Source organism: Thamnophis elegans, chromosome 7 (assembly GCF_009769535.1).
Source record: "Thamnophis elegans isolate rThaEle1 chromosome 7, rThaEle1.pri, whole genome shotgun sequence".
Classification (NCBI taxonomy): Eukaryota; Metazoa; Chordata; class Lepidosauria; order Squamata; family Colubridae; genus Thamnophis; species Thamnophis elegans.
In genome coordinates this window covers 49,630,577-49,649,566 of record NC_045547.1, presented here as the reverse complement: position 1 = coordinate 49,649,566, position 18,990 = coordinate 49,630,577, and the positions used below count along the sequence as shown (strand labels likewise).

The window sequence follows — 18,990 nt, the reverse complement described above, 5'->3', positions numbered from 1 at the left end:
ATCTTCTGAGGAGTTCAGTCTAATGCACATGGAGTTCTTTTTCATTTATAAAGAAAGGTCTTGCTGCAGGCATAGTTGAAGAGGGTATTATTAAAAATGCAACTACTTTAAGGTACTAATTGTGTAATAGTAAGTTCCCTATTTTTCAAACTTTTAGAACTTAGATGCAAATTAACTATAAAATAATGAATGAACAAAATACCATGTTTCTGAAATTTTTATGTGATAATTTTCAAATCATTTTCTTAAAATTGTTATGTATATATGTTTGTAAGTTGCTTTATTTCTTGGGAATAATTGCTATATTGTTGTGCAAGGAATGAGAGAAACTCATTTAATACATGTGTATTCGTATTATTAAGCTTGTACGTTTCCTTTCAGAAAAAAAGTCATAATCATCATTTTTGCTATGAATGTATCTAATTTTTTGAAGTTTTAATTTCATTTTCATCTTTTTTTCCCCTTACTCAGCTGTTGCCCCTGTTCTTTGCCTCTGGTTGTGTTGGTGACGATATTACAGTGATGTCTGCATTCAACCTACTGCATTTGGTGACAAAGAGCCAGCCAGTGGCCCTGCAAGCCTGTGGGCTTCCCTCAGGTTGACTGGGTGCTACTTGTGGTTATGCATATGGAGGTTCTTTCTACTAGAGTAGGCATCTCTGCTACAGGAAATAATAGGCTGTGGTTTGCTAAGGAATCAGCTTTTTAAAGCCAACTAAGCTGAAAGTCTTTCAAACTATATTGTACATCACTGCTTTTTAAAAAAATAATTGGTAACAAGCATTTTAGCTTCTGTATAGGGTTTGATAAATTGGATTGTATTTTTTAGATCATAAATAAATAGGCACTTTGCTGTCTTTAAATATAACAGTAGTCTTAAATAGTCTAGCTCTATATTTTTATCAAGGGATACTATAATCTGGTGAGGGGTATGTTTGATCTCAGGAAACATTCAGTGACATTTTAAGAAGAATAAAAAATCAATTTAACACAAAGTTCTTACAAGCTGTCGCAAATGAAAGTTTTCTTGTAAAATTCTGTACTAATTTAGCCCACTATTTTGCTGTATTTCCACAATTTTTGGTCATAACTTTATCTTTGTATTTGTTAGTTCTGCAAATCAAGCAGAAATCTCAGTGAAATGCAAAAAATAAGGATAAATAACAGTGCCGTTCATAAAGCACACTGGTGCATGTGAAGAATCACTCTTCAAAATGTTGATGCAGCCTTAGTCTCTTGAAGGCTTGTCATGGTTTTGGAAGCTTTCCCTCAATTTGCATGTCTTTGAGCATTTATAGACAACATTTCCACTTGGATTACCAGTGAAGTAGCAAATAACATTTTTCTACCATGTTATGTTTGAAGTGCCAAATAAAAGTATGATATAAGAGCTCATTAATGGTGGAAGGAAAACAGGCAACATGTCAACATATTTCACAACAGTAGAAAAAGTTCTCATCTGTTTTATTTATTTATCAAATCTTTATGATGCCCATCTTCCCTACAAGACGACTCTGGGTGGCTTATAAGTTATAAAACAAGTAAAATATTATTAAAATATTAAAATCTACACAGATTAAAATATTATTAATAAAATTATTTTCAAACAAACACAAAACATAAAAACCTCTTCAACTGCATACAGTGTGTCGATTGGTTACAAGGTTTTTCTGCATCCTTCCCATAGTCATCACTTGAGCTTTATCAAAAATCACATATTGTCAATCAAATATCTTTGTATACATTATTATTATACTTCATTTGTTATATTATCACTATTGTTTCTCCATTTTAAACAAGATATTCTAAATATGTATCCATTTATATTATAATGATTCATTATATCATTTTCAATATATCCAATAATAAAGAATTTTTATATCCTATTCTAAGTCATTCTATTATTTCAGCATTGATAACATTCTCTAATAATTTTCAATTCCATGTTTTTTCCATTATTAGTATCATCAATCTAATATACATGTATACAAATTGTTATAATTGCTAAACATCCATTAAGCATAGCTATTATTACATCCTTTTTATATGAAACATTAAATTTGAAGTAAATTTATATTATGGCATTTCATTCCATCCTGAAATCATCCAATGATATTACATCTTTATATTCTATTCTATATAGAATTATTTATCTTTTATAAAAATGTTTTTCAACATCATCTCCATCCTCACTTACTGTTTGTATAAAATTTCATATTATCAATCTAGTATATATAAATGCTTTATTATCATTATTGATCATTTATTTGACTATAGCTGTTATTACTTTGTCTTATACATAGTACTCAAAATTTAACTACATTTAACTAAATTTTATTGTGTCATTCCATTTCATCATCCTGTATCCTTCCAGAAATAGTGCAGTCCAATATCTCTTGCCATTTGTAGAATCTGTATTCTAAGTGTTTTCTTGATAAGTCTTATGTGGACTTCTCCTGACAACTTGTTATTCATTGCATATCTTATAAAGATTCGAAACCCTCTATCTGTGCCTTTCATCAGCTTGACTTTTGTTATCTCTGGTGCTTCTGCCGAAATTACTCTCATTGTTTCTGTCAAATTTTCTCCCCTTTCTTCATCTATATTTTGACATCTGAGATAGAGTTCCAGTTCATCGATCTCTCCTTTCCATATTTCGCACTTATCATTTCCCTCCACTCTTGATTTGCTGTCAGTGTCAACAATTTTCTTATCACTTTCATATGTCTCTGGTTTTTTGAACTCTCTCCTCAAATTTCATCATTGTTTTATAAGTATTCTCAACACTTCCCTCCATACTTTCTGTATTTTGATCTATAATTTCAAGTCTCTTCAATTCTCTCTGTGATTATTAAGACTTTTTGAATTTCTAGCATAATTCTTTGCAATGTTAATCCCTTTTCTTCTTCATATTGGGCCATTTTTCCAGGTTATACACCCTGCCACTAAAACAGCCAAGGCTTTTGCTAGGTTTCAAACAAATTCAGTAAAGTTCAGTACCCTGAAGCGCACCCGGAGACCAACAGGTAGCCAGTGCAGCTCGCGGAGGACGGGTGTGACGTGGGCGAACCGCGGTGCGCCCACTATCACTCGCGCAGCTGCATTCTGGACTAGCTGTAGCCGCCGGATGCACTTCAAGGGCAACCCCATGTAGAGCCCATTGCAGTATTCCAGCCTAGAGATCACAAGGGCTCGAGTGACTGTTGTGAGAGCCTCCCGGTCTAGGTAGGGCCGCAACTGGCGGACCAGGCGAACCTGGGCAAATGCCCCCCTGGTCACAGCTGACAGCTGGTGGTCAAAAGTCAGCTGTGGGTCCAGGAGGACTCCTAAGTTGCGGACCCTATCTGAGGGGTATAAAATTTGACCCCCCAGCCTAAGCGTTGGTGTATTAGCCAAATTATTGGGAGGGAAGCACAACAGCCACTCGGTCTTGTCCGGGTTGAGTACCAGTTTGTTAGCACTCATCCAGTTCCTAACGGCCTCCAGACCCTGGCTCATCACGTCCACCGCTTCATTGAGTTGGCACGGGGCGGACAGATACAGTTGCGTATCGTCCGCATATTGGTGGTATTTTATCCCGTGCCTCCGAATGATCTCACCCAGCGGTTTCATGTATATGTTAAATAGTAGGGGGGATAAGACCGAACCCTGCGGCACCCCACATGTTAGGGGCCTCAGGGACGATCTCTGCCCCCCGACCAACACCGACTGCGACCTGTCCGAGAGGTAGGAGGAGAACCACCGTAAAACAGTGCCTCCCACTCCCACCTCCCGCAGACGTCGCAGAAGGATACCATGGTCGATGGTATCGAAAGCCGCTGAGAGGTCAAGGAGAACCAGGATGGACGCATAGCCTCCATCTCTGGCCCTCCAGAGATCATCGGTCAATGCGACCAAAGCGGTTTCTGTGCTGTAACCAGGTCTGAAGCCGGACTGGAAGGGGTCAAGATAACTAGCTTCCTCCAAGGCCCGTTGAAGCTGGAAGGCCACCACCTTCTCAACAACCTTCCCGATAAAGGGGAAGTTGGAGACAGGACGAAAGTTGTTTAGAATGGCTGGATCTAAAGATGGTTTCTTCAGGAGGGGTCTCACCATCGCCGTTTTAAGTACGGCGGGGAAGTGCCCCTCCCGAAGGGAGGCGGTCACAACCGCCTGGATCCAGCCATGTGTCACCTCCCTGCTGTTGGCAACCAGCCAGGAGGGACACGGGTCCAGAATACAAGTGGAGGCACTTACAGCTCGAATGGCCTTGTCCACATCCCCAGAGGCAACATCCTGGAACTCAACCCAGAGATGGTGTGGCAAGTGGTCCTCCTGTGTCTCGGCTGGATCTACTGCGGTGGAGTCCAAGTCCGATCGAAGCCGAGCTACTTTGTCCGCCAAGAATTGAGCATAGTCCTCAGCTCTACCCTGCAAGGGGTCTCCCGCATCCCTCCTATTGAGGAGGGAGCGGGTTATCCTAAACAGGGCGGCTGGGCGTGACTCCGCGGACGCAACCAAGGCAGAGATGTATGATCTTTTTGCAGTTCTTAGTGCTCGGACATAGTCCTTGGTGCAGGTAGTTAAAAGTGCTCGGTTCGACTCGGACTTATCGGACCTCCACAGGTGCTCTAGGCAAAGATTACGATCCCGCTGAGCCTTGCAAGGAAAGAAACTTTTAATCTACAAATACAAAAAATGGAAAAAGTATAGAGGAAGCGTGACCCGTCAAAAGCGCGGACGACAAAAGCGTGATCGACAAAATCGCGCCTTTGACGTCATCACAGCGCGACAAAAAAGATCGAAAAATTCAAATAAAAATTAATAAAAATTAAATTAAAGCAAGCCGATTCACATAAAGGTAAGGGTTAGGGTTAGGGTTAGGGTTAGGGTTAGGTTAAGGGTTAGGGTTAGCTTTAGAGCGTTAGCGTTAGGGTTAGGTTAAGGGTTAGCGTTAGGTTTTTCGTTACTTTAACGGTTAGGTTTAGGGTTAGGTTAAGAGTTAGGTTTAGGGTTAGGTTTGGGGTTAGGTTTGGGGGGCTTAGGGTAAGGTTTTCGCTTTATTTTTACATTTTTCGAACTTTTTCGTCGCGCTGTGATGACGTCACAGCGCGCTTTTGTCGAGCGCGATTTTGTCCTACGCGCTTTTGTGGTGGAACCTAGAGGAAGAAGGAAAAAAAAAGATCAGTCCAGTTTAAAAGTAAGAGGCAGTTGTAAAAAGTCCATCCATAGAAAATAAGCAAAATGAAAATGAAAAAGGTAACACAATAGTTTTAAACCAGAGTTAATTCTTGCTTCCTTCTGTCTTTAATTTTATTTTAACTCTTAAGTCTTTTGGGTTTTCTCTAATAATAAGGATTTTTCTCACCATTTTGACACACTGTCTCTTCTATTCTGCTTCCGTTTCAGGGGTCTGTCCCAACCCTCTGCAGCCATTTTGGCTGCTTCTCTTGGCAAAAAGCTTTTTCCTGGATCAATCAGAGGCTTTGCAGTGCCCCTGAGATCAGCAGGACGTGCCCTTCTTTATCACCGTTCCTTCAGAACAGTTTAGATCCAAAAGGATCATCCAGCAACAGATATCGACAGCAATCCTGGAGCCCCAAGATTGCATATCGTGTCGTAGCGACATCAGGCACTGCCTCTCCACAGATTAAAATATTATTAAAAATAGTACTAAGACTGAAATTAAGGGAGCTAGGAGATGATTGGGATGGGGATAAGGTCTTCTTACCCTATCAGACACCTTTAGCGGTGAGCATTCCCTCGGGGCCCCAGACTAACTGGCAAAGCCTTCCAGAAGAGAAGGGCAATTCTCACCTCTTGGAGTAAAATGTTTCACAGTGCTTGGGCCACAGGGAAAAGGCTCTACTTCTTGACCCCGCTTGCTTCAATTCCAAGATCCATAGAGGGCCTCTTCTGTTGGCACAAGTGGAATGGGTTTGTTCAATTGGGGAGAGATGGCTTCTCATATACCCTGCATCTCCTCTTTATGATATAAATAGTCATAAAGGCAAATTATTCAGAGATACTGGAACTGATAAATGACATGGCCATGAAATTGGCTTAGGTAACAGTGGTGGGTTTCCATTTTTTTTACACGTGCGCTTGCACGCAAAACTTCTGCACATGCACAGAAGCATCCGGGCAGGTGGGTGGAGCCTCCTGCCGCTGCTACTACCGCTTCGCTTGATCTGGGCCGAACCAGGAGCAACCCACCTCTGTTAGGTAAGCACAATATATATTGTTTATATATTTATAGTTTTTGAGCTAAGACATTAAGAATACATTCAGCCATTTCATTTTAAATATGATGTATACATATACTTTTAGATGGCTTTAGAATTATCCATATAATGCAGTATATCCTTTAAAAAAAGATAACACCTTCATATAAATAAATTCATCTTGTCCCAAGTTCATCATAATTTACACATTTTATTTTCTTCCAAATGTTATTTAAAGTGCAAACAATTTTTATATTATGTACTTATTTTTTAGAAATTCTTAATTTTTTAATTGCTGGAATTTGAATACATACATATAAGAATAGATTATTTTACTATCTTAGTTAGAGAAATTTCAGTTTAAAAGACAACAGCTCTCAAATTCCAGTAGATGGCACTAATCAGGTATTATTTTTCATATTATCAAAATACTGTTGTGTAATACCCAAATCTAAATTTAAGTCTGACTACATTTTTTTGTATTTTAGATAGATAATTTAATTTAATTTAGTGGTTTTAAAGAACTTGAAAAACAGCAAGTTAATAAGTAGTATTACTAGTGATGTGATTTTAAAATAAGTTTTAACAATACTAGTAAATTATTGTTTTGACTCTTTATGTTTGTTAACTTTGTAATTTGGAAGGTAAAAACAAATATTTCCTCCTGTGATTTTGTCTTCCAGTAAACATCTACTTATTTTGATTTTATGCATAAACCTAAAAAACATTTTCTGTAGCAGAGTGCCACATTTATATAGGAGAAAAACTTTTGCTTTGCTGTGAGTTTGTATTGTATGAGCTGATTCATCTCTAAAAATGTAACCTTTCCCCCTTTTAACACTGTTCTTTGCTTTCATCACTTCTTGCATGCAGTAGAATGCTTTCTTTTCCTGCTCTTTAAAATGTGGAAAAAGTAATTAGATAATTTTAATTAAATTAAGGCTGAATATGTTTTGAAAGGCACAAATGCTTTCTAACTCCAAAGTAATTGCTTTCTAAATAAATATTTAAATACAGTGTTGTGTATTTAATTGGCAGAATATTTATGTGCTGTTTGTATTTCTTGATGTTCACAGTTAAAATTACAGTACGTTTATAGGAAGGTACTGGGCATATCACGTTAATTGATAGTTTATACATATTTAATATTGTATTTTATATCTATGCAATTTAATTATATTTCATGTATATAGTGCCCTTATCAATGGTTTTAACATATGCTATTATTTATTTTTAAATTATTATTAATTGCATATGTCCCATCTTTTATTAATACACCTCTTGACAGTTACAACAATATTATATAGAACATTAATAAAACAAAAATAACTGAAATATTATTCTCCCCCTTCCGCCCCAGTGAGATTGGCCTTCTGGAAGACCCTCAAAACTTGGATGTAACTTCGGACTTGGGGACCCCAAGGAAGGGTGGAGCCCATTAAATGGTTACAGTATATTGTATATAGTTAGAGTGCATTCTCCTCTGTCTTTTTATTGTTGTGTTTTAGATGTAGCTTTTGGTTTTTAATTGTTTTTAATATTAGAAAACTATGATTTTATTACACCACCCTCGAGTTCCATGCAAGTAAGATGGGCAACCATTTAAATGTAATAAAATCAATAAATTAACAGGAACAAAAAAAGACAGGATTTTTTTTACTACACATAGTACCTATTAGCCCTTCTTGAATACAACCATTTGCCCAATTCTGAAATATCAGTAGAAGTGATACAGATAATAACCAAAATATATATTTTAGTGAATTTAGCGAATTTACCAGAGAATTGTGACATGATTAATATTAACAATAGCTGCATATTATGTTAGATATTTCAAATTTTTATTCATTTATCAATAGAACTTACTCAACTTTGTGCCTATCATAATGCTTATTGAAATGGATAATGTATATACAATGGTACTTTGATACTCATCGTTAATTGGTTCCAGGAAGCAAGTTGAATATCAAAAATAATGAGTACCAAACACATTTTCCCTAAGGATTAATGTAGTGAATCACAAGGCAGCTGACCTCGACAAGTTTGTGCACTGAATACCAAACAAACAATGAGGACCGGAACAAAATTTTCATATCATAATGTGTTGATTATCAAATGTGACGATTTTTAAAGCAGTTTATTACCAAGGTACCATTGTATTGGGATGTATGCTCTAGTTGAGAAGTCCTCTATGTCCTACATTCAGCTGGTTATTAGTGGTTACAGGAGACTCTGGCTTTTGCATTGTATCAAATGATTTTCATATCAAGTACATTCTTATGTTTTCAAAATAGCTAAGGCTATTTTTTTGCTGAAAACTAAATCTGTAATATATAAAATGCATTTAAATAGATTTAGCTAGATGGCATATATTTTGTATTATATATTTCTTTAAGACACATTTTATTCATTATATTTGCAATAAGCCAAAATTCTTTATTAATTCACTTAAAGAACAAAACTTCATAAGCTTTAAAGTATGTCTGAATGATTTTAGGAGTAAAGAGAGTTCTAAGAGCTGTAGTGTGTCCAAGAAATCACTGAATCAAGCAATTATCTGTCTGCAAAAAACTCACCGCTTATATCTACATGTTTGATCACTATATTCTGTGCTCATGTGAATCTTTGCTATTCTTTATTAAACTTTTCCTCAGCATAGCACTCCCCAGTTGCTTTCCCAAAACGTAATGATACCAGATTCTGCAAAGTAGCATGCACGTAACTTTGCTCTTCTTTTCTTAAATCCTCAGTATTGAATTTGAAATAATGTGTGATAACTTGAAAATATCTTGGTATATAATATAGAAAATGTCAAACATTTTGTAGATTTTTAGAATAATATCTTAGCAGGTTGCAGCATTGAATTGAGCTTGCTATCTAGCCATAAATTTAAAACATTAACTTAACTAATCCATTATCTTGATTTCATATACTTCTCTTACCTGTGTTGAACTCTGTTGTAATGTGTAATATTTTGGTCTTTGCTTCTAAAAAAACCATTAAATACTTGGATGGGAGAAAATACTAAAGTGATAAAAGAATTGGGGAAAAAAACCTTTAGAAGGCAGAAGATAATTACTTCTATTTCGTTGCCAAAAAACCCTACATGGATATTTTTATGGAAATCAAGTGTCAAGTGTGACTTGAGACTTTCAATTACTTTAAAAAAAGCAGATTCAGTAATTAGTTTATTGTTTTGATCTCTTGAAATGTAAGGTTTATGTGCTTCTTCAATGAGTTAATAAATCCACATTGCAGAGGCTGCTCATATACTTGGAAGAAACTGTTGGCTTATTCTCAATAGTAAATAATTAGTAATAATTATTTACAGTTTTATAATCTTGAGTGTAGTCTCAATCTTTTATGGAAACCATGTTTATCTTATTTGACCTTATTTACTTAGCTTTTAAATTTGACTGAACTCAAATCTATATACAACCCCAGAATTTTCAAATCCTCTTTCCCAGGAATTTAGCAAAGAACAAGCTTCCATATTTCCCAAAGGGCCCCAAAAGTGGTTTACAAATTTTTAAAAAATGGGTTTGTGTGTGTGAGCTTTTTGGTTGACATACAGTCATAAAGTAATATTAAAAGCAGCAAATTGTTTCCGAGCTTGAGGATAATCTAAAATGTTGTTATTCATAATTGGCTAGATTTGTTATTTTACCTTGAGGTTTATTTTATATATTTTTTAAAAAGTAAATGTATGTCACCAAGAACTGTAGTACAATTATTTCAGATAAGCATTTTTTTAAAAAAATTTTTTTATTGTTCTGTTACCATTTGATTTCTTTGTCCCATAAATGGTGTATTCTATTTGCCACAGCAAATAAGATAAGAGAATATATCCATGCTACATTGGACTTTATGTTTTTATTCATTCATTCCTCTATGCTTTGTGCCCTGAAATAGAATAGACAATTAAAAAAATGAAACAAATAGCCTCTTTATAGACATGGTATACAATCAAGTATTGTAATGGCTTAAATTCTGAAGTTTATATAATAACATTTGTGGGAATTTTAACATTGCCTTTCTAACAGAGCAATCTTTTTTGCTTTCAAATAAAAGAATGTTCCATAGTTTGAGGATATAAGATTCCAATATTTGAGTTCTTAAAATAAGCAACAATATTATAAAGCAGATACCTCATTTACTGTTAGGAAATTATGTTTATATTTTAGGTTTAGAAACCAGGATGTAGAAAAATTTTCTAATTTGGAAGCCGTGGTCTTCAACATCTTCCATTAAAATAAGTTCTGCAGAAATAAATATAGTCCTTACAGCAAAAAGACTACTTTTAAACAATGCTTAAATCAAAACTAATGTATATTCTGTGAAATAAAAAAGTTCCTTTTCAAGACCTTACAACCAACAGCCAAGGTTCTGTACTATTAAGAATTATGTGTACAGACAATGTGGTTAGTTGATAGAGACCAGCACTAACTAACTTTCTTTTTACATGGTATAAAAGAGGAGGAAGAAACATCTTTACTTAAATTTAAAATTACTTTTTGCGGATACTTTGTAATGATTGAGGGTAAAAAAGCAGAAAAACGCCCAATGTTAGGAAATTGCAATTCAATACCATGTAATTTAAACCTGCTGTTTCTCTCCTTATACTAAATGACATACAGATGGATCATTCTACTTTGAGAATACAATTGTTTCTTTATGGGGGTATATATCTGTTGCTTAAAAAAAACCCTTTGTAGAATTGTAATCAAGCATAAATCCTTCAATAACTGGGAGAAAAGTTTATTTTGAAAAACGTTAATTGTTCAAGCCAAATATAACTGCTAGATCTTAATCTCTTAAACACCTGTATACTTTAAGAAAAATCCACTATACATATTTATAGTCTAAAACATTTGGAAATGAGAAACTAGGATATTCAATATTTATTTGTGTTGCATATCTGCCTACATTTGTAAGTCTGTAGTTATACATCTTGTTGCCTTGCCAGACTAGCCTACATTTTATTATTTATCAAATAATGAGAGAAATGTCTAAAATGAAAGAGCAATCTTAGAAGTAATCTGCTTAAATTCAAAGTGAATTATATTTCAGAAGTATGTAAAGGATTGCAAAATAAAAGTTTAATTTTTGTTCACAAACCATATGATTAATGAATTCATCTAAGATTCACAGTTTAACAAATGCAGGATTGCTGAACACTTTTGGAAAATGAAGAACAGATAACTTTTGCAGAATGAAAATATTTTATTTTTATTTTTTAAATTTTTATAGTTATACAGCTGCATCCATTAAATATTAGAAATATTTATATTAAAATTTTCATCCAGTATCTTAAGAGCTTCCTCTATGGAATGAATATTACTTGGAAACTATGTTGGTATTCTTTTATATATCAGTTATTTGATTCATTCTCCAAATCATATTGTCTTTTTCCATTTCAGCTAGAGTGCTGCATAAAATATGCAGAATATGTTAATTTCACATTCTTGTAGTTCTTTTCATTATGTTTGGAGATAAATTAAATAATTCATCCCTAAAATATTCTGCTGAGGAGCAGATATGTATAATCCTTCTCTGTGTACAATATGCCTTATCTGTTTGCTGCTTGATTTTTAATTGGATTTCAAAAATGCAAATTATTGTGCTTTGGAAAGGAAGTAGAGCAGAGGAATGCATATTAGTCTCACTTCCTGCATATATGATCTTTAAATTGTTCATTATCAGGAGTCAACTCAATAAGCTTCCTTAAAATTCTCCTAATCTACGTGTTGAGAGATCTTTCACAACATTAAACTATATTATACTGTTATATGGTAAATATATTATTAATAAACTGTTAAAAGAAACTTATTTAATCAAATTGTAGATATTAAGAGGCATTCTTTAACTATTTTATACTTATCAGTTTCATTGGAGAAAAAGGTTTCATTTTGTAAATCTTTTTTAATACTTTGCATAACTATAATATTTCTAGGATTGTTTATTTGGCTTTTTTTACAAACAATATTTTTATATTATTGAGGATAATTACACATGTTCTTAAGTATCTACATTCTTGTTTTGTTTTAACTCCTCTTTAAAACCAATATACATTTTACTAAACTCTAGAATTCTTAGTCTCTTAAATTCCTAATTCTTAGCTCAATTTTCTGAATTCATGGCTATCATATTCATTTCCCTTATATCCTTGAATTTTGCCCTAATTTTGCATCTATACTGCAGTCATCACAATATTTGCCTCAAATTTATTTGAGTTGTATGCCATTAAGAAAATTTCAGTGGTTATAAACCATAATCATTCAATAAAATAAAAATGATAACAATTAAAATACAAACAATAATATAAATAAACTACATGGAACAATAAGAAGATATTCTGGTTAAACGTAATATGCCCTTTACCTTTTACCTATTTACCGATGTCTTATAGGGTTTAAAAACTATTGAGAAGTATTTATTGAGAAGACCTGAGGAAGACAATATTAGGCTCCAGGTTTTACCGTCTTGCAAAGGATAATGTGACCGTCAGATCTCACAAATGTGTGTTGACTTTTCTGCATAGTGAAAGCTTTGGCTGCCTCACATTCTTTTCACATGCACACCTGCTTGTGTGCAACAGCCTTCTAAAAGTTGGGTTGATAGAACAATCCACTGAACTTCTCTAATGCATAAGGATGCAGTCTGGCCATTGGAAAAGTGAATGTACAATGGAAGCTGTATTTGGCTAGCACACAGTGTCTCAGGATTTTAAATTGAAAAGACTCCTTTTTCCATATTTTATCTTTTTGCAGGGTCATGTAGGGGAAAAAAGAACAAAAAGGTGACTTTTTCTCATGAAGAACTGAGAAAACGGCTGACACCCTTGCAGTACCATGTTACTCAGGAGAAAGGAACTGAAAGGTATAGCAAGGGGGTAGATGGTAATAAAAATGGGGATTCTTCTTCTTTTTTATTATGTTGTAATTTTCTCCCAAGTGGTTTCAAGTAATTCTGTTTTAGAAAGCCAAAAGTTTGTAGCATAGGCACTATGTTCAGCAATCTGATCAATGTAACTTGGTTATTATTAACTTTATTTTATTTTACTTTACTACAACATTTGTGCAAATAGCATAAGTTATTTTTTTCGTTTTGGGGAAGGAAATTTGAATTATAGTGGAAATAACCTTTAAGGCAATATTTTTGAAGGGGTCATTGTAAATATCAAAGATAAAAGACAGTGTGGTATAATTTTATTTTTCCCATTCTGCTTTTTTTGTTGTTTGTTTCTTTTCTTTGAAACTTCCGGGTACAAAATATTGTGTCCTTAAGCAGCTTTTATATTCTGATAAAAGGTAAAGTAAAAGAAAAAAGACAGTTCTTTTTCAAGGATCACATAATGAATGTAGTTTATTCCATTTGATTCATGAAAAATAGATATCTGTACTAAGATGGTTTGGAATTATTTTGATTCAGTAAGCTTAATAATATGCTTAAATATTTAATTTACAATTAATTCATAAGATTCTATTTTTAATTAGAATTGCTGAATGAAGATCTCTGGGTGCTAAAGCTCCCTATGCCTCTAGACATGGACTGTTGATCATGCACTTTCCATGACTTCAGCCAAATCATTTTCTGTTGTGTTCAAGATGAGCACAGCAATGTAGTTCATGAAAACTGTAAGATATTTGGTCACTTAAAAATATCTGTATAACTGCTGATTTTTATTAGAACAATGACCTCCTAACCTTTTTAAATGGTTAACTTAGAAAAGTATCCTTAAAGCAGTAAAGCTATTTTTGAATATAAAAATTCCCAACTTTCACCCAGCTTGGAATTCAGCTCCCCCCCTCAGCCAATCATAATCCAACGTTAAAATTGATTCTTTTAGTAGTATGATTACACACTGTCTTCCATTTGGATCTTACGCTACTGTATTATTTGTTAAGGTATCAGGTAAATAACGAATCAAAATGTAATGATAAGAATAAATTGTTATTTTTTCTCTTTTTTTTTCTAGCTATAATTATGATGTATAATGGTCTTTTCTCTAAAGTCTTAGTGAGTTACCTGACCTAAGAAATTTTCATCTGTGCTAGCCATATGCAATTTTTTAAATTCCATTTTAAAATTATCTTTTATTTTTATAAAAGGTTAATGTAAATCTGGTTAATGATCAAAATAGCATATTTTACTTTGGTTTAACATAAGGTAAATAAAGTATGTTTATAAAATGTTAATAGGATTTAAAAAAACAAATTTGCAGTGAAAATTTAAAATCTTAATTGAAAATGTGTTGGAAGAAAAGCTTTTTCATCCAGGAAGCATGTATGTTTATACTTTAAAACACAAGTTTACAGTGAATGAAAAGAAATCTCATCCTCAAAGGTTCAGATTTGAAACAGTAAAGAGAAATTTATATCTCAGCTGTCAAATCTAATCTATAAATCTAATAGTAGGTAGAGACAACCAGAGCTTCAGAAAAATCAAGCTCTAAAGAGCCAATTGGGAATAGAAAGATTCCCCTTTCAGATGGGCTTTTAAAAAGAGGTAATTTCATTTTTTTTTTTGTCTTCTGTGTATTTTTTCCCCCTTACAGGTGGAAAAATTGGAGCCAGGAAAGCAGAAATTTCAATCCTCAGAAATCTTAAGACTGGAGATCCAGGAGGAATTGTAGCAATTTAGGGCAGGGGTGTCAAACTCGCATTGTCATGGCAGCATTACATGACGTATCTGGACTTTTCCTCCCTTCGCTAAACTGGGCCAATACCTGATGCATCCGGGCCACGGACCGCGAGTTTGACACCCCAGGTCTAGGGGATAGTAGCACCAGATCTGTATTAGCATTTTTCAAAACAAAAAAAATTGGGAAAATGATTTGAGATCAGCATTTGTACAATTTGCCTATAAATGCAAAAGTTATTTCTATATTGGAAGCAGCTTCTGAGATTAAATTTGCAGAGTTATGGTTAAACTTTCCAAAATCTGCAAAAACTATAAAACATACTTCTTTATATATAGTTCTTAATTTATGACTGGTCACTTAACAACTATGCAACGGCCTGGAATGGATGCTTCATGGCTTGTAAGGCACTTCTCGCCATCATAAAATGTAATGCTACACCTACTTCTCAGTCATATAACTGCATTCCAGAGCTTGTGAACCATCTCATCTTTACAGTTATAACCTCCTGCAGCCATGAGATGTTTTCTGCTGGTTTCTGCAAAAATTGCCCATTTAGAAGAATGTGTTTGCACTTATGGTGACAGGTTCTATTAATGACCATGATGATTTCAATTAACGACTGCTGCAAAAATATCATAAAATTGGGTCCATGTTTGTCAGTGCCTCAGCTTAACTACCATAACAATTTGTGAGTAGACATTCAGTGCCAATAGCAGTTGAAAGCCGAGAACTATCTGTGGTTGATTATTTCTTATCTCTTTCATTTTGCATAAAGTTGCCTCACCCAAAAGAAAATAGGGTTATGAAATTGTAAATATGCATACTAAATAATTATTTCTGTCTTGTGCTCTAGTGCTTTTGAAGGAGAATATACATATAATAAAGCCATTGGAATATATAAATGTGTTGTTTGTGGAAGCCCTTTATTCAAGTAAGTAGACTGAACAAAATAAATGTGCAGTTTGTGATATTTGACTAGTTTGGGAAAACATTACACTTTGATTGTAGTTACTAGACAGAAGTGGGTAGATGTAATCTGTTTTTTTAAGCAATGTTGGCTTAGAATTCTGGATGCTTTGGTCAAGGGCAGAAACTATCAGAGATAGGGAGTCCCTCAAATAACCCAGTTTATGCCTTGAACATTTTTACCAATAGTAACCTACTCTTTAATTACAGAGTTGAGTATACAGAGTACAGACTTTAGTTGTAATTATAATTAAAACTAACTCTATCAAATTTGATGCCTTGATCACTGGTGAAGTGGTTAAGGTCCAAATTGTGTACTCAGTGGTGGACATTGTTTTTGCTTACATTACCTGATTGAAAAAGACATACTCAGAATTGGCCTTCCTCACCTTTAAATCAGCATTCAACTTCTTTCTGACATTGTTATGAAGAAATCTTTCAGATACATAAATTGACATGCAACTTTTCTTAATTCAACAGTTGTCTTCAGACATTTAACTCAAAATGAGGTGTAACACTCAGGAAATGTTCTTGAATACTGTGTGCATTGAGAGTATGATAGGACAGTGAGAGTGTATTGTGGGCCCCCAATTTATTCATATAATTGAATTCCTAGATTCATCAGATTTCCACACACTTAAGACTGTGGGTAGCAATATATTATTCTGATTGGGCAACATAACAATTATTTCCTGTATACATCTTGTGCTAAAACGTGTGGTGAGGAACATTGTTTATTACAGCACCCTAAACAGGCTGGACCTAAAATTATCAGGAATCTAAAATTACGTCTTCTTGCCAAGTACAGAATACTTTGGTACAAATACTGTACAAAGTAGGAGGAGCAATATACAATACACACCAGATTTCTAGTATATTATGTTCTATGTTAATCAATTTGATATGGGAAGATGGGGATGAATGAGAAGGAGCACCAATATCAGCCATGGGCAGGGATTCTCTTATAATCTAATTTAACTCACAATTGAGAGTTGCAATTGTGATGAAAAATGAAGAGAGATAACTATAGCCTTGAAAAAAAGGGATCATATAAATCCTAACAAATACATAATAATTGAACCATGACACTAAGGCTGCACATCATTTTGTGCATTATTCATAAAATGATATTCATATCCCTTTATAATACATGAGTTAGAAGATAATTTATTTTTGTTCCTTTGCCATTAACTAGTATACTGCATTTTTGTAATTAGCTGTTTGAAAACCAAATAAGTAACCATAGCTAATTAGTTCTCCATCTAGAGCAGTGGTTCTCAACCTATGGGTCGGGACCCCTTTTCGGGGTCGAACGACCCTTTCACAGGGGTCGCCTAGGACCATTGGAAAACCCATATTTTCAAAAAAATATGGAAAACATAAAATAATCTTATGGTTGGGGGTTACCACAACATGAGGAACTGTATTAAAGGTTTGTGGCATTAGGAAGGTTGAGGTCCATTGATCTTGAGCCAGATTCTGAATGCCTTTTCTAGTCTGCTTGTCATATTTGCTTTGAATACATTTTTGTATTTAAAATGCACCACTTCCATGCTAACATGTGCATTACATTTCTATATAACACTTACATAACACTACCAGGCCTTCAACTGAGAAGGGCATTCAGTTGACATGGATATTGATTTTGTATTACTATATTCCTGTTATTTAGGATTATTAAAATGTGTTACTAGTTGAATGTTTGCTATTTGTGAATTGTGGAACATACTGATATTTCTCTGGAAATGTCATGGGAAAAAATCACATGTTCTGGTTAAGTTGAAATGATGATTCTTTATAGAATTTTAGCTTTTTATAATTTTGTTTTTTTTATATAATCACATCAAATATGTATATATTGATTGAAAGAATCTGCCTTTTCCTGAGGACTTTGGGAGAAGCTCCTTTGAATATATTCTAAAGTAACATGCTCTTTATAGTTAGAAGCTTTAACTATAAAATGATAATTGTTTTTCTTCTCTTCTGTCCCATAGACAGGCATACCCCAATAGTTTTTATTTTGTAATATAAATCTGGCTGGAGCATGCCCACTAATTGGTTTGAGAATTAGATCTAGACAATGCTTCTTACATCTTGTTCAGATAGGCCTTGTCACTGGGTTAGTTCTGCTTTGCAGCACTTCAGGAGCTTCTTGAAAGTAATTACCCAACTTAAATTTTCCCATAGCTCATCTAACAGGTTCAAAGGCATTTGAATTTAGGACGGTTATTCAACTATATCTGAAACATGTTATTCTTCGAAAGGCTAGTTTTCCATATTTCTTCTTCCTCATTATTTAATATACATATTTTTGTTAATATGTGTAATGCTTAAATACTATAGGAGACAACATGTAACAGAAATGGGCTGGATTAAAGAAACCAAATAAAATAACTATCCAATGATGATCTCCAAGAGAAGCCTTATCACAAGTATAATAGTACAGTTTTAAAAGTGAAATATTTAAAATGTGCTATAATTTTGACATTGAATATTTCACTTGGGTGAAAATCTTGTAAATGAAAATGTTTGTCAATAACATTTCTAGAATGAAGGGATACATTTGGGTCAAGTGTATTAAGAAAGATTCTGTGGCTGTTGTTTGAGATTTATTGTGAGGGGATTTTTTAAGCTAAAAAATGTTTTATAGTTACAGACTGTAGAAATCATGTCTTCATTTTTTTGTTGTTTTAGGTCTGAAACAAAGTTTGACTCCAATTCAGGTATGTTTAAAATCTTACGTAGAACATGCTGTTTTCATGTTTCAAAAGATGAATTTATCACTTAATGTTTAGTTTTAACTTTAGATTTGGAGTACCCAATTTTAAACCAATATCAAGTTTCAGGATGCTGCAATAGATTTAATGTCAGTGGATTTTTTTGTTAGTTCCACATCATTTTTTTAATTTTATCCTTTTATATTATATGAGACTGGGGAAATCAGTTCTTCGTCACCGTTTCAGTGATAGGAAGCTGAGAAAAGCAAACACACACACACACATACACCCCTCTTCAGATTATAACAATTAGGGCAGGGATTGCCATTGCTAAGTGATACAGTTGTAAAGTACAGTGTCACATGACTACATCACTTAGCAACAGCAATGTAGGCAGTTCTGGTTGCTTTTGTAATCCCAAAATGTGCATGCTGTTTATTTATTTATTTACTTATTTATT

General features: G+C 33.9%; 1 protein-coding gene across 2 annotated transcripts in view; it reads left to right on the top strand.

Moving 5' to 3' along the window:
* Window positions 1-18,990, top strand: part of MSRB3 (methionine sulfoxide reductase B3) — a 67,742-nt gene that overhangs the window by 12,372 nt on the left and 36,380 nt on the right. For both annotated transcript variants that reach the window (XM_032221540.1, XM_032221539.1), the window contains 4 exons: window positions 472-598; window positions 12,974-13,082; window positions 15,701-15,778; window positions 18,508-18,536. In XM_032221540.1, the coding sequence (XP_032077431.1) occupies window positions 523-598; window positions 12,974-13,082; window positions 15,701-15,778; window positions 18,508-18,536 (292 nt within the window). In that variant the 5' untranslated portion in view covers window positions 472-522. The remainder of the gene's footprint in view (window positions 1-471; window positions 599-12,973; window positions 13,083-15,700; window positions 15,779-18,507; window positions 18,537-18,990) is intronic.